The following is a 25175-nucleotide window of genomic DNA, read 5'->3' as shown; positions in this document are numbered from 1 at the left end:
GTGCTTTGAAAACAGAAATGTGTGCGCTAAAGGATACTGTAGTGAGACTAGAAAAAAAACGTGTCGTATCTTTTGGGAAAGGTTGACGATTTAGAAAATAGGAGTAGAAAAAATAACTTGATTCTGTACGGTATCGATGAAGACCCGTCTGAAACACCCGAAGAACTTGTCGAGAAGATAAAAACGAATGTTTTCGAAGAGAAGCTTAAAGTCTCGGTAAGCAGTATCGAAAGGTGCCACAGACTTGGCAAAAAGAACGAGAAAGCTCGCCCGGTTATAATTAAGCTCCTAGATTACCGTGACAAGGTAGAGATTTTGAAGTCGTGTCCAAAATTAAAAGGAACCCCGTTTTCGGTGTCGGAAGATTTTTCTAAGAAAGTGCGGGAAATTCGGAAAAAGCTCTGGCAGAGTTCTGCAGAAGAAAGAGAAGCTGGTAGTAAGGTCAAAATGATTTTTGATAAGCTAAGCATTGACAAGAAAATATACAGATGGGACGAAAAAAAAGGCAAGCGTTACAAGGTTTCCGGAAATTCCGAATGACTTCATAACAAAACGAAATCGCCTTTCATTATCTTAAACGTAAATTGCCGCAGCATTGTCAACAAATCAGTCCAGCTTGAGGGTCTCATACTGTCGCACGATGCTGATGTAGCCGTACTTACTGAAACGTGGTTAAGCAGTGAAATTTTTGATAGCGAATTTGTCCCAAAAGGCTATAACGTGTTCCGCAAGGACCGCGACCGAAGAGGAGGAGGAGTTGCGATACTTTTCAAGAACTCATTACATCCGCAACAATTGCCTGATATATTAGAAGTTGAAGGCATATTTTGCAAAGTCTATATAGGTAAAGTTCGTTATGTTATAGGTGCGGTTTATCGTCCCCCGAACTCTTCTGACAGTGTTCTGCATAAGCTTAGAACCTACTTGCGGCAAAATATAAAGCCACATGACAAACTCATCTTGTCAGGAGATTTTAACTTGCCTAATATTGACTGGGATAATTTTTCTTCTCATTCTACTAGCAATGCTAATCACGAAATGCTAGATATTGTTTTTTCGTTCGATTTACTGCAGGTTGTTAAAGAATACACTAGAGAACTAAATGGTTCAAAATCTATCTTGGACTTATTCTTTTTGAGTGGCTCAATCCAAAACACGGCAATATGTGAAGTTACCAGCGGTATTTCGGATCACAGGGCAGTTTTGCTAACTTTTTTAGATATGTGTGTTGATCGCTGCAGTACAAAAACTTCCTTTCCGAATTTTTCCCGAGCTGACGATGAATCCATTCTGGATATCCTTGACTTTCATTACGATGATTTTAAACACTCGGGTAGCAGTGTGAATGACCTGTGGCTTACTTTTAAAGATATTGTCTTTGAATGCGTGGAGCGTTTCATACCGAAAATCGTTAAAAAAACTGAATGCCGGAACCCCTGGATTACAAGAGAAATGCTACATTTACAGCGAAAACTTAAGCGAATAAAAAGCAAAAGAGCGAAATCTCATGATAAAGCTGCTTATACACCGCTGATAGCTAACCTGTCGGGCGAACTAAAACTGCAAATTGCGCGCGACAAGGAAAGATACCACGAAACATCGCTTCCAACTTTTATCAAAACATCACCCGAGAAATTTTGGAGGCTGATCACGCCAGCATCTCGCTCGATTGACGCATTCACGATAAGCGGCCAAAGAACATGTAATGAAGAAACAGTTTGTTCCGCCTTCAACAACCACTTCAAGTCTGTTTTTACTTGTGATAACGGCATCCTTCCAGATTTTTCAATATCGCTCCCACCTATTCCGGACTTAGTCATTTCCGAGAATGGCATTTTAAACTTACTGCTGAATCTGGATGTTAAAAAATCAACCGGGCCAGATGGCATTCCAAATGCCTTCTTGAAGCGCTACGCAGAATGGTGTTCTCGCTATTTGTTTATTTTGTATACCCGTTCGTTGAATGAGGGCCAACTGCCAGATGACTGGAGGATCGCCAAAATTAAGCCTTTACACAAAGCGGGAGACAAGTCATCTATTCCGAATTACCGACCGATTTCCCTTATATCAACATCATGTAAAATTCTAGAACACATTATTCATAAACATATAATTAGCTTCCTTAATTCTCATAAAGTATTAACAAATGTTCAACATGGGTTCAGGCGGGGCTTTTCAACGAATACTCAATTAGTGGAAATTACGCATGACTTTGCTCAAGCAATTAACGAAGGGAAGCAGACGGATGCCATATTTATGGATTTTCAAAAAGCCTTCGATAAAGTTTCGCATGCTAAATTACTTCACAAATTAACTTGTATTCTACAAAATAAAAAGATCCTCGACTGGATAACAGCATACCTAACAAATAGGCGTCAATTCGTTACGGTAAACAATACATCTTCTAAACACGCTCCTGTAAACTCAGGCGTTCCTCAGGGATCCGTCCTTGGGCCTCTTTTTTTTCTGTTATATATAAATGATATCGTCACTGACCTTTCTGTTCACATTAGGTTGTATGCCGATGACTGTGTCTTATATGAAAAGATCACCTCAGTTGACGATCAAATTAAACTAAATCGGAACTTTCTAAAAGTAATTTCGTGGTGTGACAAATGGCAGATGCCTGTTAATTTTGCTAAAACAGTCTTTATGAGAATTACCCTTAAAAAAGACCCTCTTTTGTTCCAGTACTCCACCAACAATACAATTCTGTCAGAAGTAACTCAATACAAGTACCTTGGTCTCTGGATTACAAAAAATCTATCCTGGTCAAAACACATAGATTTTGTAGTAGCTAAATCTCTCCGTAAACTTTTTTTCCTAAGGCGTTCTTTAAGATCAACCACACCAACTATTCGTCTCCTCGCTTACAATGCCATTATCCGTCCTATACTGGAGTATGCTGTGGTCATATGGGACCCGTTCACTCAGACTGATATCCAAAAACTTGAAAGGGTGCAAAAAAAGGTTGTTAGGTTCATTTATAACTCGTACGGTCCTACTTCGATTACAAACCTTCTCTTGAAAAGCAAATTGCCAAACATTCCGGACCAAAATCGAATATTGCGCTTAAAATTTCTCTTCCAGTTGATAAAAGGTCACTATGCAGTTGACACATCACATATCGTTCACTTTTCATCGGGTTACGCGACAAGACAGAGACACAATCTTACTATCTCTCCATTGATGCAACGAACCAGTTGTTTCAAATATTCTTTTTTTTCCTAGGACAATCGTGGATTGGAATAATCTACATAACGATGTTGTTACCCTAAGTACATTGTCTGCTTTTGAAGATTCACTGCAGAAATGATTGTTATCTATGTTTGTACCTTGCTTTTTGTTGATTCTCTTGTCTCGAAGAATCACTGCAGCTATCAGTTACATAAGTTTGTACTTCATTTGTTTTTGATTGTTTGTTTGCCTGTTACCACTGATGTTCATGTTTTGTACCACCCCTGCTATGATCTTGTAAAAGATCGCAGTATCAATAAATAAAATAAATAAATAATAAAAAAATAAAGTTTGACATCCACCTAAATCCTTTCCTTTCCTTTGTAGCCATATGGCTGTATTTAGGTGCATGTCAAACTTTCATTCGCAGAAACTTACTCCACCTTGGGGATTTCCCCTAAAAATCTGGTCGGTCTAGAAGACAAATAGCGTGCTAAGCGAACGAACACAAGGGAAGACACGAAAGAAACAGGCGCTCTGTCGTGTCCTCCTTGGTCATCGTCTGTCTGGTGCCCTGTTCGTCTATCTGCTACAACCATGAAGTCAACTGGTCAACAAACATGAACCAACTGGGTCAATAACCCAAGAGTAGCAAATATGTGACCCGTATTTTAACTTACAATGCTTTGCTGACTGCTTCAGTAGAACTTCAGTAGCTGCATATGCATGTGCAACTGACATGTACAACATTTGAGCTTAGTTTGAAGCAAGAAATGAATTACCAAACATATTTTGCGTAATATAGAATGAAAAAACGAAAGCATTTCTTGTAAAGCACAAAACAAAGGCACAAGCAGCCCCCTTGGCCATGGATGAACTTGCAGTCTGTGTGACGAGCACACATTTGTGATTGCGTTCCCTGCCCTGAGTAGCACAGTTGCTGGTAGTCAGATATTTGTGGAGGCTAGAGGGGTAAGTTTGCTGCACGAGTGTTCAAGAAGTGCTTAGCTTAGCAAGTGAGAATGGTGCAATCCACCAAACAAAAGTAATGTATGACAAGGCAGGGTAAACCTCCATAGTATACTTGCCATTTCTCCCTGCACCTGCGTGTTTCGTAGCTTAGTTGTATGAAGCAGTGGGTGCTATGCGGGCAGCATCCCACTATCCAGATGTGAATTTTGTGGAAAAGTTCTTTTTTGTTTCTGTATTGCACTTGCGAAATAATTTTTCGTTTCTTGATTTTGTGCTGTAACCTCTGCTAGCGAGTCAGCCGACCATGTGCGGACACGGACAGCAGGTGGTTGGTGTGGTGCCATATGGGTGCTGACAGCTCACTGACATGGGGCCGGATTGACCAACTGACGGGCTGGTGTCACCAGGCCTCGGATGACAACCAGTTGGCTACTAGAGACGAGCCAGGTGAGCTCCAAAGTTGCGTGCGAAACACTGCGCAGTTTAGCGTCTCTTGCCTGGTAGCCCGTTTGTATGTCCACCTTAAGCCCCACCTGTCCTAGAGTGCGCATACTTGACATGCTACATGGGAAGTGCCAAAACTTCATCAGATGGCTGGAACTGAAAGGTGAAGCAGGTATGGCTTGACCTGAAAATGCATGACCTTGTGTGTGCCTATTAATAAAAAAAATTTGCACACGACACGTTTGGTAACTTAATGTTTTATCACAGCACTTTCTTCCCACTTGTGTGTCCTTGAGCGTGCAGTCATTGACAATTGAAATACGAACCACGGAACGCACAGCCATCGATACCAGTGCCCACAGCTGGCAGCGGCCGAGGAAAAGACACGGGCATGTGCAGTTGAGATGTCGGGAGCGACGGTGCGTGTCCCATTGTGATATGTTGCCCTCTCCTTGCTTGCATGCCTGCCCTGTTGCCAACTCGCAAGAGCGCTGTAAGCACTGCGAGTGCTGCAGCCGCCACAGCTGTAGGTCGTGCTGAGAGGAGTGCGGCACGTAATTGCTTGCAGCTGCAGCCAGTGCTTGCGTGGGAAACGCGTGCATGCTCTCGGAAGGCATACTGCAGAGTTAATCATGCTTTCTTGAAGAAAAGCAGCCCACAGAAATAGGGGAAAAGAAGCATGCGACCAAACTTTTGATGGCACTGTATTGTTTTGCGTTCGTGGTGCATGGGCTCGAGAATTAACCCTTTGAGGGTCGAATTTTTTCATCAAATGTGACCCACCAGGTCGATTTTTGTTATTGCTGATTTAAATTGTTCGGATGAATCTATTTGAGAAAAAATTATCGCAATTTTTTGGGGGTGACCATAAAGTGACAGAAAAATCGTTTGTGTTGTTACATACATGTGGCTTATTCATGAGTAACACAAGAGAAATTCTAAATAAAAATGAGAAAGTACCAAGCCGGCACCTTTTGAGCGAATCGAAATCAGATGGACAGCAGTTTCGCGGGCGGCGGGAAGCGCCCGGAGGACAATACAAAACCAGCCACTGCGCGTGCGCACGCGCGGCCGGACGCGCGAGCGATAGACGGCGCACCGCTCCTATAAAATACAAAAAAAAAAGGAGGAAAGGGCCTCATCAGTTTCGCAGGCGCCCTTGGTCTGTGGCAGGCGCAAGAAGCGAGAGGCGCCCGGGCGCCTGGTGGCCCCTCATTACCGGATGCGCAAGTAATAGCCGGCGTGCCGCTGAAGTAAATCATAAAAAAATAAAAAGAAGAGCCATTGGCACAAGAAAATAATTTGACGTATTTCCGCAGTGTGGCAGCACATGCCAAACAAGAGAAGTTGGCGAAAAAGGCGCGCTTTTTAAAAGGGCCCTAAACAGGGTTCTAAAGCTTGCGATTTTACGTGCGCAATCATTGGAGTACTATTCAAAGAACATCCTGCCGCAAAAATGGTTTAAAAGTGTTCAGTATTAGCCGAGTTATCGGCCCGCAAGAAGGCCTGGCAGATTTCCTCTTTCACTGCGTCTCCAGAGCACTGTGTAAGCGGTGACGTCACCGACCAGGCGCAAGACCACCTAGAGAAACGGGGTTGGTTCGAGATGCGCGCAGCCATTGGCTCTGCTCGGCGGTACGTCACGCTTCTTTTTTTTAGCAGACGACGGCCAAGCTCCGCCTACTACATCTGCTACCGCTCAACGGGGCCGGTCGGTGGCCGGCCCGCATCGAACGGCTCCTCGCGGTGGCTGGCCAGAGCGTTTGAAAGCCAGATAGGGGGCTTCCAAACACAACATGCTCACTAACGACAATAATTGAAGATTGCCACTGACGACTATAGCTGCTCGCTAGTGTTTCGGCATGCGGCGCTGTCACGGTGAACTGGCCCCACCAAGGTCTGGGAAAAGGCTTAGCATAGCCGCAGTATCCAGACACTGGTTTGCGAGGCCACGACGACGACGATCCCCTACGCAATCTTTCACTGCACTATTACCCCCTTTCACGTATTTGCAAACTGATTTTCAGCAATAGTCCTGCTCTGGCGGGCAGTGACAAGTTTTAGCTGCTGCGGTGTGTGCTGTATCGTTAACAGTCGCATCGTTAACAGTTGTTTTCAGCGCTCTTGTGGTACGGCGACAAGGCAAGCATGTGAGCAAGGAGAGGCGACATATTGCAGTGGGACACCCACCCTCGCCCCCGGCATCTTAACTGTGCATTCCTGTGTATTTTCCACTGCTGCTGCCAGGTGATGGCACCCGTACCTTCGACCGTGCGTTACGTGGTTCATATATCAATTGTCCATTACTGTACATTTAATCCAACAGGAGTGAGGCAGCAGGTGAAACTAGTTGAAGCTATAGCTTGTATTCACTGGCAAGGCATGCATGCAGGCAATCATGTGAGTGCGCCGTCACTGGTTACGTCAGGTTCCGTGGGATGGCAGAACTTGTCCGTGCTAAGCACGTGATTTATGTCGGACGTTCCAAACTCTACCCCGCCCAACGCGAAATAATGCCTCAAGTCCAATGTGAGTGCAATTAATAACATCTCTGTTGACACCACCGCTGAGAATCTTGTTGAAATGGAGGAGGCGATGCATGCTGGTGTTTTTTTTTCTTCGGCGTGCGGGCGCACAAGCTGTGCCATGCCCGTGGCCGTTTCCAGTGTTGCCAAGCAAAGAAATAGACAGCTAAACTTTTCAATGACTACCACCTATGTGTATGCCTGCCAGGTTGGCCAGGATGGCATTGGGGAATCTGACCGGGGGGGGGTAAGGATTACAAAAATTTGTAGCAACAGAGTGGAACAATTTACATGCATATTTAGTTAAGTTGCAACAGAACAGAAACCGAACTGTTTCGTCCAAGCTATTAACAACCTATAGCACTAATCAGTTGCTAAATCTTTGACTTGGTGTATACCGCCCTTTTCGGGAAGTCCTTGGAATACTGCCAAGCGTAACAATGTTCACTGGTGCAACAGTTCGCTACAAGACCGTGACTAAGGGCTGTGTCAGACATGAAGGCTCAGAACTGGGTGCAATTTTTTTATTATTATGCTGCACTGCCTCTGGCATTCAGTGTTCCTGTGGTGCTGACCAGTTCAACTTGCGCACATGGCCGGCTGTTTTTAAGTTCTTCACTGATTATGATGTGAATTGCTGTTGGATTGAATTGTCAGGTAGCTACAGTAGAATGTGGCCAGATTGGGATAAAGGTTTGGCCTTACAAGGGTGCATATTTGGGAGATTTTTGTTTGTCATTCACTCGTACAAAACCATCAGTACGGGAGTCTCCCAGACAGTTCAAGGAACCTGCGAGGTATGTATATGGAATGCAGCCAAGCAGTGATGAACTTGGGGCCTTTAGCTTGAGCTACCTCAGTTGTCTGCATCTGAAATGTGAACATACTGAACTTTTGAGATGTGAGGCACCAAAAAGAATAAGCACTGCAGCGAAAACACGGGGAACATTAATGTGGGGACATGTCTGGCTCCACATCTCTCCCAAGTGTCCATCAACACCGGGGAACAGCACATTAATTTTTATCCTCTTGGCATTTCGTTTCCACGAAACTGTAATAGAAGACAGTGACAACCCAGGTGTCAAAGGGGAAGTGGACAAGTTGGAAAAAATGGGGAGAGTATTAAGTGGGCGATAGAAGCAGCTCTGCATGGCTCAGGAGCATCCAGTACCAGAACGATTAAAAATGACTCGTGACGAGGCTCAGATGATCCTGCTGTTGTTAGGCATAACTGGTAGAGCTTACGCAGCCGTTCCTGCAGACTTACCGCTGCCAGGGTCAGACCTGCTGAAGCCTGAGCAGGGGCGCAGCTATCGGACTCTTGGCTGCAACGCAACACTCGGCTGACCCAAGCTTCTTGCCACCAAATGAGTGGGGAGTATTCTCGCTACTTGAGGCTACTCCAGGCCTCGAAGACGGGATTATCTGCCACATCGGAGCTTCGTTGGTGCGATGCCACGTCATCTGACTTGTGAGCTTCAACTGGTGCACTATTTATGCATGCGTCCACTTGAACTCTAGTGACAAGTTTTTGGGTAGCTATGTTGCATGTGTGTTTAGTAATTAGTGTTTTCTGTATTTTTGGGAACTGTTTTCAGACACCATGTCACCCTTGTTTCAGCAGTCTCCTCCGGTGGTCACAGACCAACCTTGTTCAAGCACTGTTTAGAGCCCATTTTTCAGATGCTCACAGATCTATTTGCTCTAAAGCCTAAGCATGCTGATGCGGCTAAATAAAAAACTCCTTTTTCAGGGGTTGTCATTAACCAGCAATATTTTAAGCAGGTTCAACTTAATCAGTGTTTTAATACGCTCATTCATAACATTAGTGTGAGATGTACTTTGACCAGCCTCATTACACCAAATAGTAAAAATATCAGTTTATCAAGCACTACCTGGATGCTTGGCAAACATTTATTTATTTATTTATTTTCATACCCTAAGGACCCGAGAGGGCGTTACAGAGGAGGGGATTAGGAGGATATTCCACCAGTGTACAGTACATAAATTTTTCGGACATCATTATATGAAGTTTAAAATGTAAAAGCGCTCGAAAACTACAGACAACAGAAGCAAGAAGGAAAAAGGTATGCATATAAAATGTAAACAAGAGCAGGTACACTAAACAACAATACAACATGCCCCAGGTAACCAAGTGTTGGCCCCCGCACAGGGCACCTTGAGCAATCTTGGTGATGGTATTGGCAACACCGCGGACCCCGAGCCCCCAAACATAAGCTGGATCCAACCGTGGCGATGTGTTTATAGGTGGAGGGTTAGAAACCATGAACGGTGGCCGTCGGAGCCCAGGTCAAGCTCCGGCGGATGGGCTCCCTGTCTGTTTACCAGGCAGGGAGCTCCTGGACCTCTCTCGGCATCAGGGTAATCCGAGCGAAGAAAGTACCCCCGTCCCCTGCGTTTTTCTATGCTATATGGATAGTTCAAACCCCCCCCCCAAAACGTGATCGGCCCCCGAAAAGGGGCCGCACCGAAGTCTCCTTTCCTTCCTTGCCAGGGTTGACATTTCCAAAACCTGACAATTTCTCCCGCTTTCTAATAATGGAATCTCTTGACAAGTCAAAGCCCGTCACTGCACAGTCTGTTTATCTCATCTCCAAGTTCCTTGAGGGCATTGTAGGGAAATCCTACAAAGCCAAGAAACTCAGAACAAGGGAAATCCTGATTGAAATTAACAACAGGCAGCAGTCTATCAACCTCCTCAAACAAACCCGCATGGTAGATACAGACATAAAGATCACACCCCACCGCACGCTGAACAGTTCCCAGGGCGTCATCTCCGATCCTGACCTGATGAACGAAACAGAGACAGATCTGCTCGATGGCCTTCGAGATCAGGGTGTGACGACAGTGCGAAGGATAATCATGCGTCGAAATGACACTGAAATTCGTACAAAACAGTTGATCTTGACATTTGACTGCTCAACGCTCCCCGAGTTGGTCAATGCAGGCTTCATACAATGTCCAGTCCGACCGTACATACCAAATCCGCGCCGCTGCTTCAAATGCCAGCGGTTCGGGCACAGTACCAACTCTTGCCGTGGCAAAACGACCTGTGCCAAATGCGCTGCACGGGACCACCCGACAGATAACTGCAACTCCACCACCTTCACTTGTGTTAACTGCGGGGGATCGCACGCGGCGTACTCCCGCAAATGTGAGAAATTCCAACAAGAGAAGAAAATAATCAATGTCAAAGTAACAGAGAACATCACCTTCCCAGAGGCGTGGAAGAGGTTCGCCTCTTTCCCCCTGGGGAGGTACCCAGACGCAGCTCGCCGGGGGGCGGAGCGGCGTCTGGTCTCGGCGGGGACCCAGTACCGCGAGTCAGACTTCGTCCCGTCCCCCCCCCCCCTTGGGTTGCCTCTGGCAGCCCAACCCGCCTCCGCACCGCTCGCTGAGCCAGCAGCGGTTGTGGTGGCAGCCTTTTCCGTCGGGACCGGTGCCGCTCCCATCCCTGCACCCCCATCCTCCAGTGCGTTGGAGGGTGCCATGGACACCACGGGCCCCGCACCGTTCCCACCGCCACCGCACCGCCCGTGCCACTTCTGGTGCCTCCGATACCTGCGGCGGTGGCGGGTCAAACGAAGGGCCCCCGAACGGGGGCCACGTCCGGGGGGCCCGGTTCGACGGACACACCCAGGACATTGGACAACGAGATGGACGTCGTGCCATTTTTGCCTGCAACGCAGCGCAAGGATCGGCCTCCGACGTCCAAGCCTACAGAAAGGCCCAAAAAGCCCAATCCAAGAGTCACAGCCCTGAAAGACGACACATAAACATATACACTCCAGTAGCTCTCACACTAAATAATGGGAAGAGAAAATATTGTTCAATGGAACTGCAGAGGCCTTCTGAGTAATCTTGACGACCTGTATGAGGTTCTGCATACCAATCAGCCAAGTGTAATGTGTGTTCAGGAAACACATTTGAAGTCTAAACACACAAATTTCTTGAATAGTTACCTGGTATACAGGAAAGACAGGGATGGCTGCACACACTCTTCTGGCGGTGTGGCCATAATCGTCCGGAAATCCTTAGCATGCCACCCTGTCACTTTAAACACTATCCTTAAGGCTGTAGCAATACGCTTAATAATATTTAATAGGTTGATAACGGTATGCTCCATATACATTCCTTCTGATGTTACACTTTTGAGCTCTGACTTTGAGGCGCTGGTTGACCAGCTGGCCGAACCATACATTCTAATAGGCGACCTTAATGCTCACAATTCTCTTTGGGGCTCTTCTCGTACGGATGCCCGGGGTCGCCTGATAGAGAGGTTTCTGACATCCTTTGGACCATGCCTTTTCAACAATAAACAGCCTACATATCATAACATAGGACACAACACATACTCATGTCTTGACTTGGCTATTGGCTCCGCAGTTCTCTTTCCTCTTCTCGAGTGGAGTGTGGGAACTGACCCATATGGCAGTGACCACTTCCCCACCTCACTTACATATATAGGTAAAGGCCCAAGCAGTTCATCTTCCCATAATAGGTTCAATGAAGCACGAGCTAACTGGAACACATTTACAGAGATATCGAAACTACACTACACAACTATAAGACAACTACACATAGATGAAGCCGCACAACTCCTCACGGCGCACATCCTCGACGCCGCCGAAAAGTCCATTCCCCACGCCTCTGGTGTCCCGCGCAACCAGCGGAGGCTGTGGTGGAATGAGGACTGTAGGCGGGCGCGAGAGGCCCAGAACAAGGCGTGGGGTATCCTCCCTCGGTACCCCACGTCGGGAAACCTCCTCTTGTTCAAACGGGCCAAGGCATTTGGAAAACGTGTGCGCTGTGAGGCAAAAAGAAATAGTTGGCGCTCGTTCATAACATCTATAAACTCATACACAGACACAAGCAAGGTATGGACACGTATACACAAACTCAAAGGACAACAGATACACAGCCTGCCCCTGGTCAGTACAACAGGGGACACACTGGAAGACCAGGCTGACACACTCGCACAACACTTCCAACACGTGTCCAGTTCAGCACACTACACGAACACTTTCCTGAAACATAAAGCCTCTTGTGAAAAGAAGTCCCTACACGACAACAACAAATCACAGACTTCTTACAACTCCCTGTTTGCACTACATGAGCTGAGGGCTGCTCTGAGCACGTGTAAACCCTCAGCTCCAGGCCCAGACAACATTACATATACAATGATACAACACCTACACGCAGACACACTTGAAGCGCTTCTACATCTATATAATAAAATATGGCTTTCGGGGCACATTCCACACTCTTGGAGGGAGGCCATTGTAGTGGCTTTCTTGAAGGAGGGAAAGGACCCATCGTCCCCCTCAAGTTACCGTCCAATAGCCCTGACGAGCTGCCTGTGCAAGCTCTTCGAGAAGATGATCAATCGCAGGCTCGTGTACTTCCTCGAGTACAATGGTCTTCTCGAGAGCTGCCAGGCAGTCTTTAGGTTGGGGCGATCGACAAACGATCAACTGGTTGCACTTGACTCATACATCAAGGATGCCTTCGTGCATAAGCAGTACTGTTTAACTGTCTTTTTCGACCTCGAGAAGGCCTACGACACCGCTTGGCGTTATGGGATCCTTAGTGACCTCAGGTCATTCGGTGTTTCAGGTAATATGTTGAACACCCTTGTTAGGTTTTTGTCAGAGAGAACGTTCAGAGTAAGAGTTGGTTGTGCACTATCAAAGGTTCACGTCGAAGAAAATGGCATGCCGCAAGGTGGCATGTTGAGTTGCGCTCTCTTCATAGTAACCTGCAAAAAGCTCCTGCGTTGTGTTCTCCAGGAAGTGCGGGGTCCATCCGGACCCAGACATTACTCTTAATGACGTGTCGCTTCCTGTCAACAAGCAGCACAAGTATTTAGGTGTTGTCTTTGACGAAAAACTCACATTCATTCCACACATCAAGGAACTTGAACATACATGTCTGAAAACAATGAATATAGTTAAGGTTCTCTCCCACCAATCGTATGGTTCCGACAAAGAACTCCTACTATGGCTCTGTACTGCTTTGGTTGGGTCTCGTTTAGACTATGGCAGTGTGGTATATGGGTCGCCGACTAAAACAGCGTTTCGAATGCTTGACCCAGTGCTACACTTGGGGCTACGGCTTGCGTCGGGTGCTTTTCGCACTAGCCCTGTCGAGAGTCTGTATGCCGAGTGTAATAAGTGGAGCCTTGAGAACCAACGGACGTACATGGACTTACTTTATGCTTTTAAAATTTCATCGCTGAATAACCATCCTTTTTATCCTGTCTTTAACGACACATCCACATCTGTGCTTTTTGTAAATCCCCCATCCGTTCCGCTGTCCTTTTCATTTAGAGTGAGAGAGCGAGCCTCGGATCTGAGCGCTTCATTTTTAGATGTGTACAGATCATCCTTTTCAGACATTTTACCTCCTTGGAAAGTTCGTCCTGTGTCCTCCGACCTTTCTTTTATGAAACTTGACAAAAATCGGGTACCACGAGCTGCAGTACTGCAGCACTTTCTGTTTCTGCAGTTCAAATACCTACTTGCAGAATTTTACAGTGACGCGTCTAAAACCTCCACTGTGGTCTCCTGCGCTGCTCATGGTCCGAATTTCAGTGCAGCCAGAACCGTGAGCGTCCACACAACAATTTTTTCAGCAGAAGCATATGGAATTTTACTGATTGTACGACACATACTGGAAAATCAAATTCCGAAGTCTATCATCTACACAGATTCCTTGAGTGTTGTTCGCGCACTGTCATCGCATACACCCCCCAAAAACCACATAGTTAATCTTGTATTTAAAGGGACACTGAAGTGAATTTGTCAAGCTCCCGTTTTTGCTTGGACTGCGTAGACTGGCTCAAATTAGCACACTTTTCATCGTTTATCCGGTTGACAAATCGGTAATTATTTTACAAAGCGCGAAAGAAGAAAAACTACCATGCACGGTTTGCGGCGGCCGCACCAACTAAAGCTGTGACGTTAGGAGGAGCGGGCACCGTGATTGGACGATGCCCAAGGTGAGCAACCAAACAAGTTTCGGTTTCGGTTCTGTAAAACACAACTGGTGGCGTTGCTGGATGGGCATTCTCAATAACTCAGTAATCATCGTACCGCTCTTCTGCCATGTTGTCAGCTGTGAAAATGCATAAAGATAAGCCTCCTAGGACGGCTTGGAATCGTAGCATTCACTAGCCGAAGCCTACGCAGTACATGGACGCCCTCCGCGTACCCGCAGACGCCCAAGTGTCATGCGCTTTTCCCCCATATTTGGAGCTTGCCTCACTCATGCCTGTACCGTAAAAAGCATGTGCGCACCAGGCCAAGGGTCTGTTCATTCTGGCCTGTGCCCACTGCCTGCAAGCAGTCGGTGCTTATGGCAACAGCACGCCAACGAGAACTCGCTAGCGTGCCAGTGCCAGCCTGCGCGCGTTCTGTGAACTATAGTTCGTGGAGCCATGAACGTTGCGGCCCAAAAAAAAGGTGAACTCAATGTAGAAAACATCGGCAGAAAACAAAAAAGTTAACTTACAAAAAAAAAAAAAGCACGTACCTGCGGGGACTCGAACTCGTGACTTGCAAAACACTTGCAAAAACACACCCAGCGCCCTAGACCACTAGGCCACGAGACCGGCTCAGCCGACCTTGGTAATATAAGGTATATATTGTACAACATGTTTACACTTTTATTTAGTTTTGGCATTTCAAGCAGCTTAGGTGACTATTTGTTGTATTGCGCTCGTGCAGTAAGCCACGAGTTTCCACAATAGCTCACGTCTAGCAATTGCATTTCGTTGACGGAAAAGCGTTCGCAGATGCGTAGTCGTGCTGCTGACCGCTGTGCTTGTTCGCCCAGCGCAGAAAAGTGCTTCCCGCACCCTAGTTTTACGCTGTACGGTGAAAATATCAGTTGATTTTATTTCCTTAGTACCTATATTGACTTCGCTGACTCTTCTCCTGCCTTCAATAGGCTTTATATTTTCCTACTGGCATACCAGTCAGCGAAGCGTCGCATGTGCGCTTGTGCAGCGCTTGTGTGAAGCGACCTTGACTTGGAGCTAGATACTGTGTACAAACTAACCAAGTAAAGAAAGGCACACTCTTCTATTCACAAACGTGTCCTGGCTTCGTTTCAACTGAGCGAACGAATTGCGACGACCCGTCGGCGGCCGGCGGACGAAACGCTGGGCCGACTGACTCTGTCTGAAGGCCGGGGAGCCGTGCAGTAGTGCAGCCAATTGCGAGCTCGGCACCTCCTGACGTCACACGAAAACGCCACAGAAAATGGTCGAGCGTAAAGAGAGGAGGACAGCATTTTCGAATTAATTTTTCTACTAAATAAAATCGCGTAAACGCGCCCAGAGTGGTCGAAACATGGCCTGGGGACTCTGGGCTACAATTTGCGCCAGTAATCCCGCAATGTTTACATATCACTTCAGTGCAGTCTTGGGCAGTAACTAGTTACTAGTAACGCGTTACTGGTAACTAGTTACTTTTTTCAGTAACTTGTAACTGTAACTAGTTACTTTTAAGTTAGAGGAACTTGTAACTGTAACACTGTTACTTTTTTGTGGAGTAACTGTAACGAGAAATATCGTTACAGTTACTTTATTTCTATAAAAGAATTATCCTACAGCAACACTCATTAACGGCCGACGTACAGTTTGCGCATTTCACTTTTTCCGCCTTTCTTCCGCAGAACCTTCGTCTAGTTCATTTATGCCAGCTCACTCCCTTCTTTTGGGTGAAAAACATCCGGACTAGAAATGTTTAGGCGTGTACGTGTGCGTGGTGTATCACGCGGTCTACTAAGGGCTCGAAATTTTTAAGTCTAAGCTGCAGTATTTTCCTCAGCAGCGCGACATCGCTCTCACCCAGGCAATAAATAACGCTGCGACACGCGTCCAGCAATTTTTTTTAACCTCCTTGCACGCGTCTAAGCGCACGTGGATGCATTTTCGCCACATCTGGGGCGCAGTAAAAGTGTTTGACACAAAGGCGAACAGAAAAATAAACACCCACAAACGCCGCACAACGCACTGAAACCTTCGCACTTTCGCGGAAGCCTGGGAAACTCCGGTCAGGGCGTCGCTTTCTCATTAGCGACGTGCAGCCCCGTTTGTGGGGTCATAAAACGCCCGGGGGAGTCTCTCGGCGGCCTCGCGCTCGTCCAGCCCTGTGCGCACTGTAGAGTGTTCGATTCACAAGTCGCCGTTGCTTGCGACCATTGTGCTCTTTAGAGACGCCTGGCCGTATTTGGGACCACGCGTTTGGGACCCCTGGTCTAGAGGCTTCATCGAGCTGTCAACAGTACTCGAACGAGGTCAAAGAAGTAATAAATTTCACGCCCCTCCACACATACGACGACCCCAACGATGGTGGCCCCCAAGTGCCCTCGCATCAGCCAGCATCTTGGCCGGCAGACGTCTGACCACACTGCCACTGCACGAAGAAATGTTCTTGGAAAGCCTCGCGACTTCGTTTCGAGGGATGTGGCCGAAACGAAAACAGTAGCTACATCTTATTCTGAATGTTGGGTGGAAGGAATACTTGGGTGAGCTTCGTTCGGCCTACACCTCAAAGCAAACGGAGGGAGGGGTTCCTGGGATCGGCGACGTGATTGCTGTGGAAGGCTGGGATTGTGATAGCAGTGTTTCTTAGTCGAGACGGCGAAATCCGCCTTTGTGAGGACAGGGGGGGGGGGGAGGAACAGTAAAGTGTTCATTTCAGTTTCTATTCCATTTGGAAATATCTTGTCTCATTCTGGGGATGGTGGTGGCTGGGGTTGGGGCGGGAGAACAACTCCGAGGGCCCACAGACAAACGTCGCTTCGGCAATGGCTCAAATTGGTCTCCGTCTCCGACCACAAGCACGAAATAAAAAGTTAACGAAGCACATTTTTTGAGTATCTTTAAAAAACACCTCCACAACCGATGTACTCCCACGTCCGTTTCCGCATTCCTCCAAGGGCCTTCCATCGATCCGCCACCTTCGCCCCCTTTTTCCCATACTCTCTCACTACGCGGGGTGGTCAAGCGACGGCATTGTAGGACTAAAATAAATTAAGTTGACATTGAAAGATTGTTTCGGCTGTGTTGTCATCCAGCTCGGTATAGTATAAGTTCGGCCTCTCTGATTCCAATTTTGAAAAAACAACTAATTCTGTGCTGCAATGATGTTTGCAAATAAATTTCTTACAGCGAGAGTGCAGCAACAAAAAAATAAAGTTCCTTTTGATGGATAGCAAAACTTCTGTAATAAAACAAATGAGGCGTACACAACGATTGTTGGTTTGGGCATGAGAAAGCATCATTTTAGGTTCCCCTCGTGTAGGCTTTACTGCGTGTAATTTTTACTACCTTCATGCCTTCAGTTTCTATTAAATAAGCCAAATCTTTTAAGTAACGGAAAAGTAACAACGTTACTTTTTTGCAGTAACTGTAACTGTAACTAGTTACTTTTGGAAAATTCGTAACTGTAACTGTAACAGAGTTACTTTTTTGGGTTAGGTAACTGTAACTGTAACACTGTTACTTTTTTTCGGTAACGTGCCCATGACTGCTTCAGTGTCCCTTTAACACTATCATGTCTGTGTATGCGCAGAAGCATCAACTGCTCCTCTGCTGGGTCCCAGGACACGCTGGGATCGCTGGGAACGAGTTGGCAGACGAGAGGGCCGCTGCTGCTGCACTCAGGAACACTGTAGACATAACAACCGTACCATATACCATACCGTACCAACCGTACAGCTTTGGATCGATTCAACCAGGTTAGTTAAATTTTCAGTGTGATGATGTCGTATGATTGAAGCATATTCGAGAAATAGTCTTATAATAATTATATAATAATTATTCTATACATTATAATACATCCTCACAACAACTGTTTTTAAATCGTCCATCCATCTCTCTGCCTTTCCCATTTAGGGTAAGAGAGGAAGCCTCTCAGCATGAGATACCCTTTTTACACATTCACAAGACACCCATCACTGATTTTATACCACCATGGAATCTGCGCCCTGTGCTCTGTGACCTGTCTCTTATGTAGCTTGATAAGAACAGGGCCCCAAGAATTGCGATTCAGCAGCATTTCATGTATCTGCAGGATAAATACAGGGCTGCAGAGTTTTTCAGCGATGCATCTAAAACGTTCACTGCGGTGTCTTGTGCTGCGCATGAACCCAATTTTGAAGCATATAGAACCATGAATGTTAATACAAGCATTTTTACGGCAGAAGCATATGGCATTTTTCTGGTTGTAAGTCAGATAGTTGAACATCATATTCCTAAATCCGTCATCTATACAGATTCGCTAAGCGTCTAACGTGCATTGTCATCCCGAAAGTCATCGAAAAACCATGTAGTTAACCTTGTCTTGAAATCACTTATGCTGGCGTATTCTTCAAACCTTGAGGTGACTGTGTGTTGGGTGCCAGGCCACTCTGGCATCGGCGGAAATGAACTGGCGGACAAAATGGCCGCCAATGCTGCACTCCGAAACACAGTAAACATAACAACACTACCTTACACAGACCTCAAGCCACACATAAGACAGCAACTCCGTAAAACTTGGCAAGCAGACTGGAGCGAACAGACAGACAATAAACTACACATCATAAAACCACACTTGGGACAATACACTACTGACTCACACAACAGGCACATTGAAGTTACCTTAGCTAGACTACGGATAGGCCATACACATGTAATGCACTCGCACCTGCTCACGGGATCTCCAAGACCCCTGTGTAGCAGGTGTGGGGAGGGCCTATCCGTAGTCCACATACTCATACACTGCAAGGCACTTGACACAACACGACACAAACACTTCAGAGAACTCTACAGACAACATATTCCCCTGCACCCATCGTTGTTTCTGGGTGATGATGCCATGGTTTCTGTGAAACACGTGTTTAAGTATTTGTCAGACGTTAAGTTTTTAAACCCCATTTCCTATCATGCATAATCAAATCTGGCCCTACACACCAGCCATCACCATTATCTTTATTGATCTTACTATATCCGGTTTACACGTTTTATACCTACCTTTTGTGGTAATCACTTCTTTTCATTAAATAACTTCTCTGACGCTCTTTGCCCTCGTTGGCCTTGCGCCATTAAATACCAACGATCATCATCATGGTCTTGTCATGGAAGTGTATGAATGGAATCTGGTTTCTTTGTTAGCAAGATAAAGTCGCCTTTTGAGGATGGCAAGTTTTTTTATTGCTTTCGTAGTTGTATGTTCAGTGCGAGTGGACCATTTTTGATTGGCTGTGGGAAACACCCCAAGATATTTAAAGGATAGCACTGATTCAATTGGGGTATGATTTAAGGTGTATGGGTTATGGGGCAGGGGGGGGGCTTGAAGCAGAACTAAATTGTAAGTGTTTAGTTTTTCCCACATTTATTTCTATTTGCTACGTGTCGCACCACTAAGTCAACTTATCCAGGTCAGATTGTAAAACGGTAATGTCGACAGGGCTAGTTATTTCCTTGTAAATTACGCAGTCATTGGCAAACAGGTGAATTTGCGAACTTTTGTTGGATGCTATGTCATGAATGTATATTAAAAACAAAAGAGAACCTAGAACCGAGCCTTGTGGAACACCGGATTAAACGCTAGTATGGTTAATGACATAGCTCTTTAGTTTTACAGATTGGAAGCAGTTAGTAAGAAATTCCAGGATCCATTGTGTTGTCTTAATGTCAAGCTTGAGATTGTGAATTTTGAGTTCTGAACGTTTGAAGTGACCCTATCAAATTCCTTAGAGAAATCAATAAAGATGGCATCGACACGAAGAGTAGAGTTAAGTGCAGAATGAAAGTCAGTAACTAGTTCGAAGGGTTGTGTTGCGATTGTCATGAGAAGTTTTGATGAAAACCATGTTGGTTGTTTATGAGCAAGTTGCTTAGATTGAGATGAGCCATTATATTTTTGAAGAGGATATAATAATTCCTGGATATGCAAATAGCAATAGCACTAAACGATATAACAAGCATCACATGCAGCTTAACAAGCTGTAGAGCAGTACTTGCAGCGGAGCAAAAGGTTGCAATTTACTTAAAATAGAGATTGGCTTTATTGTCAAATCAGCCAACAGAGGCCTATGGCATAGGTTGGGCCATTGAGTGCGTAACAAGTCCAATGAAGAACAGAATGAACTGGTTAAGTGACCACCAGCTTTGTTCAGGGCATTATGATGATTTAAGGCAGAATTAAGGCGCAGGATTCAAGCCAGAAATCAAGAGCGGCTTTTCTTGTTGAATGTAGTGCAATGTGCAACTGCAATGCCATAAGCTTTGTCATGAGCCTTGGAGCTGCACCCTCCTTCACCCCACCGCTGGCTTCTGTCGGAAAGGTTGTGACCACTTCAGGTAGCGCTCAAGGTCGGCATCACAGAGACCCCACTTTGTCTACTTTTGAAGTCTCAATGAGGCTTCAGATTTTTAGTAGGGGTGTGCGAATATTCGAAACTTCGAATATTCGATTCGAATTTTTTGGTATTCGATTCGATTCGAACGACACTTTTATTGTTCGAAATATTCGAACCACCCAAAACTAAAAAAAAAAAAAAAAAAATCAGAGCGTGTCTGTATCGGTGTTTATTTACAGTGGACTCTCGATGATACGATTCTGGGGGTGCGAATTTCGGGACGATACGAATTTCCGAAAAGTCCCGGCGAAATTGCGTCGTTTGCAATGGGAAAAATTTTACGAACGGACCTGCGCGGCCCGGCGGGAGATACGAACGAGCCGGCGAGGCACCCGACTGCCGAACGAGCAAGTGACGGCTCTCGCTCCCCTGTTTGTCACTCTTTCTCCATAAATGGCCGGGCTGTTGTTTTCTGCTCGCGAAAACGCTCTGCGCACGCCCAACGCGCTGACACCGCCGCGAAACCACCCCCACGCTGCGCGCGGCGCGGCGTCAACATGGCGTCGGCTCCAGCCGCGAAGTGGCGCGGGCGCTCGAGCGACCTCTTCTAACCGCTCTTTAAAATGCGGCTCAATGGGGACACGAAGTTGCTTGTGCGGTAAAGGAGCTGATAATGCATGCGAAAACGGTACTATAAAACATCATCCGCGCCGCTAGTGAAAGCGCCCATAAAATATTTGCCGGGGTGCTAAGCCTAACCATCTCCGGCGGAGCCAAGCCGGCTGTCTCGATCTTATCGCAAGTAGTCAGGCTCCTCCATTCTGCCGCGCGCGTCGTGCGTCATTTTCTGACGCGCGAAATCGTCGATGTGGGCGTGAAAATACAGCGCTCGCAGAGCCGAGGCGAGCGAATCGCGTGCAAAAACTCACCATGCGGTTCACGCTTGGCTGTTGCGGCGTGTAGCGAGCTTGGGCACAGCGAGTGAGGAGACGAGCGCGAAGCTTTACGTGCTCCAGAAAGGACTGCTTTGTGACACGGGGGTTAAAAAAAGCAGAAAAAATCACGAATTTCTTCACGCGAAAGTAGGAAAAGAAATAAACGAAAACTTTTTTCAGCGCTAAATTTTTTGGTCTGTGTTGGTTCATACGAATTTCGGATGATACGAATATTTTTCGCAGTCCTGCGAGATTAGTATCATCAAGATTTTACTGTATCAGCGCGCGGCAATGTGCACAGGCTCGGGCATGCCAGCCACTAGTGTCTCAAGTGAGCGGCTGTTTTCGATATCTGGTAAAGTGGTGACGAGCAGGAGGTTGTCACTGCTCCCCGAACATGTCGAGCAGTTAACCTTTCTCCATGTTAACATTTAAGTGAGTGCAGACCTTAATCTGTTGAGTGCAATGGTATTGTGTAATTCCTAACTTTACCTTGTGTGATTTGTTGCGCAATAAAGTTGCAGTTTTTGTGTCTCTAGATGGTGAAAACATTAATTTTACAAAAAACAATAAGTATTCGTATTCGAAAAATATTCGAAAAATATTCGATTCGATTCGAACTTTGTTTTTATTATTCGAATTCGCTTCGAAATTAAAAAATTGATATTCGCACACCCCTAATTTTTAGCGAGTAATCTTGCCCTGGGAATCAAACACTTGTCAATTAAGAAGGGTTAATCTCACGACATTGCTTGGTAGCAGAGCCAAAGCAATGCAGAGAAGGCAGGGTCATGGACCTAATGAAATTGCCGAAGTCGGAATTGCTCTTGTTATGCGAGGAACTGTCAGTAGAAGTGCAAAGCAAAATAACGAAAAAAGAGCTGTGCAAGATCATTCCTAAAAGCGTCGAGAATAACGATGAGCTTGTACATGCATGGAACTTGGTTCGAGAAGCTAAAGAGAAAGCGGAACAGGAACAGAAACGACTGCAGAAGGAATCTGAACAAGAGTGGGAGAAAGAGAAGGAATGGCAAAAGTTGGAAGCTGAAAAAGTGGAAAGAGAGCTGAAGCCACTGGAGCTTGAAAAGGAAAGACGAAAAGATGGCGGTAGCGTGAGAGCCGAGACTCCTGAAAGAACATGCGAGGCAGTATCGTATCGGATGGATAAGTACATGCATCCATATGAAACTGGACGGGACATAGGACTGTACCTAGGAAATTTTGAGAGAACTTGTGAACGGGAGAACTTTGCTCGCGGTACTTGGACACAACGGCTTCTGACACTGTTGCCATGTGAAGTAGCTGAAGTGATAGCGAGACTTAGTACGGAGGATGCGGCGGATTACGAGAAAGACAAAGCCAGCCTGCTGAAGAGATACAGGCTTTCAGCTAAAGCTTCCCGCCAATGTTTTAGAAGCTTAAGCACAGGCGACAGCGAGGGCTATCCTGATTTCGCATATGGCCTTAAGACTAACTTTTTGGAGTGGCTTAAAGGGACACTGAAGTGAATTTGTCAAGCTCCCGTTATTGCTTGCACTGCGTAGACTGGCTCAAATTAGCACACTCTTCATAGTTTATCCAGTTGACAAATCGGTAATTATTTTACAAAGCGCGAAAGAAGAAAAACTACCATGCGCGGTTTACGGCGGCCGCACTAACTAAGGCTGTGAAGTTGGGAGGAGGGGCACCGTGACTGGACGATACCCAAGGTTAGCAATCAAACAAGTTTCGGTTTCGGTTCTGTAAAACAAAACCGATGGCGTTGTTGGATGGGCATTCTCAATATCTCAGTAATCATTGTACCGCACTTCTGCCATGTTGTTGGCTGTAAAATGCATAAGATTAGCCTCCTAGGATGGCTTGGAATCGTAGCATTCACTAGCCGAGGCCTACGCAGTGCATGAACGCCCTCCGCGTCTCCGCAGACGCTCAAATGCCATGCGCTTTTCCCCCATATTTGGAGCTTGCCTCACTCATGCCTGTATCGTAAAAAGCGTGTTTGCACCAGGCCAAGGGTCTGTTGATTCTGGCCTGTGCCCACTGCCCGCAAGCAGTCGGTGCTTATGGCAACAGCACGCCAACGAGAACTCGCTAGTGCGCCAGTGCCAGCCTGCGCACGTTCTGTGAACTAGTTCGTGGAGCAATGAACCTTGCGGCCCAAAAAAAGGTGAACTCAGTATAGAAAACATAGGCGGAAAACAAAAAAGTTAACTTATAAAAAAAAAAAAAAGCACGTACCCGCGGGGATTCGAACTTGTGACCAAAAGAACTTGCGATGACATACCTAGAGCATTTAGTTTTAGCATTCCAAGTAGATTAGGTGACTATTTGTTGTTTTGCGCTCGTGCAGTAAGCATCCCCCAAGTTTCCACAATATCTCACGTTTAGCAATTGCATTTCTTAGGCTGAAAAGCGTTCGCAGATGCGTAGTCGTGCTGCTGGCCGCTGTGCTTGTTCGCCCAGCGCAAAAAAGTGCTTCCCGCACCCTAGTTTTACGCTGTACGGTAAAAATATCAGTTGATTTTATTTCCTTAGTACCTATATTGACTTCGCTCACTCTTCTCCCGCCTTCAAGAGGCCTTATATTTTCCTACTGGCGTACCAGTCAGCGAAGCGTCGCATGTGCGCTTGTGCAGCGCTTGTGTGAAGCGACCTTGACTTGGAGCTACATACAGTGTACAAACTAACCAAGTAAAGAAAGGCACATTCTTCCATTCACAAGCGTGTCCTGGCTTCGTTTCAACTGAGCGAATGAATTGCGACGACCTGTCGGCGGCCGGCAGATGAAACGCTGGGCCGACTGACTCTGTCTCAAGGCCGGGGAGCCGTGCAGTCGCGCAGCCAATTGCGAGCTCGGCTCCTCCCGACGTCACACGAAAACGCCACAGAAAATGGCTGAGCGTAAAGAGAGGAGGACGGCATTTTAGAATTAATTTTTCGACTAAATAAAATCGCGTAAACGTGCCCAGAGTGGTCGAAACATGGCCTGGGGACTTCGGACTACAATTTGCGCTAGTAATCCCGCAATGTTTACATATCACTTCAGTGTCCCTTTAAGGGAGCAGGGGCCTATGAAAGCCGTGATGGAGTTGTCGAATGCATTCGCCTTGAGCAATTTTATCGACCCCGTACAGGGCACCTTGAGTATTCATGGTGACGGTGAGCAGCGACACCGCGGACCCCGAGCTCTCATACATAAGCCGTGTCCAACCGTGGCGAGGTGTTTAAAGGTGTAAGGTGGAAGCCGTAAACGGTGGCCGTCGGAGACCTGGTTAAGCTCCGGCGGATGGGCTCCCTGCCTGTCTACCACGCAGGGAGCTCCGGGACCTCTTTGACTACCAGGGTAAGGTCAAAGGAGAAAGTACCTCCGTCTCCCTGCTTTTATGCTATGCCGTATGATATTTTCAAAACCCCCCCCCCCCCAACCGTGATCGGCCCCCTAAGAGGGGCCGCACAGAAGTTTCGTTTCCCCCATTGCCATATTTGACATTTCCTGAACCAGATCATTACTCTCGATTTCTTGTCATGGAGTCCCTCCATCCAACCCACCCTCTTGCATCTCAGTCAGTCTTCTTGATCGCCAAGTATCTTGAAGCCATAATAGGAAAATCGTATAAGTGCAAAAAACAAAGGTCTGGTGAACTCCTAATCGAAATAAATGACAAGCAGCAGTCTGCAAAGCTTTTAGCTCAGACTAGACTGGCTGATCTCGACATCAGGGTCACACCCCATCGGAGCCTCAACA

At 46.4% G+C, this 25175-nt stretch overlaps 1 protein-coding gene across 2 annotated transcripts in view; it reads left to right on the top strand.

The window, feature by feature from the left end:
• The window catches only part of LOC144141208 (uncharacterized), a 56624-nt gene that overhangs the window by 8234 nt on the left and 23215 nt on the right, over nucleotides 1-25175 (top strand). For both annotated transcript variants that reach the window (XM_077672770.1, XM_077672771.1), the window contains one exon: nucleotides 4440-4596. In XM_077672770.1, the coding sequence (XP_077528896.1) occupies nucleotides 4440-4596 (157 nt within the window). The remainder of the gene's footprint in view (nucleotides 1-4439; nucleotides 4597-25175) is intronic.

The sequence above is a fragment of the Haemaphysalis longicornis genome, unplaced genomic scaffold (genome assembly GCF_048455015.1).
Source record: "Haemaphysalis longicornis isolate Haplotype H1 unplaced genomic scaffold, Haemaphysalis longicornis Haplotype H1 scaffold_6, whole genome shotgun sequence".
In the NCBI taxonomy this organism is placed as follows: domain Eukaryota; kingdom Metazoa; phylum Arthropoda; class Arachnida; order Ixodida; family Ixodidae; genus Haemaphysalis; species Haemaphysalis longicornis.
Note: the sequence above shows the minus strand (reverse complement) of the source record. Positions and strands in the feature narration are given on the sequence as shown.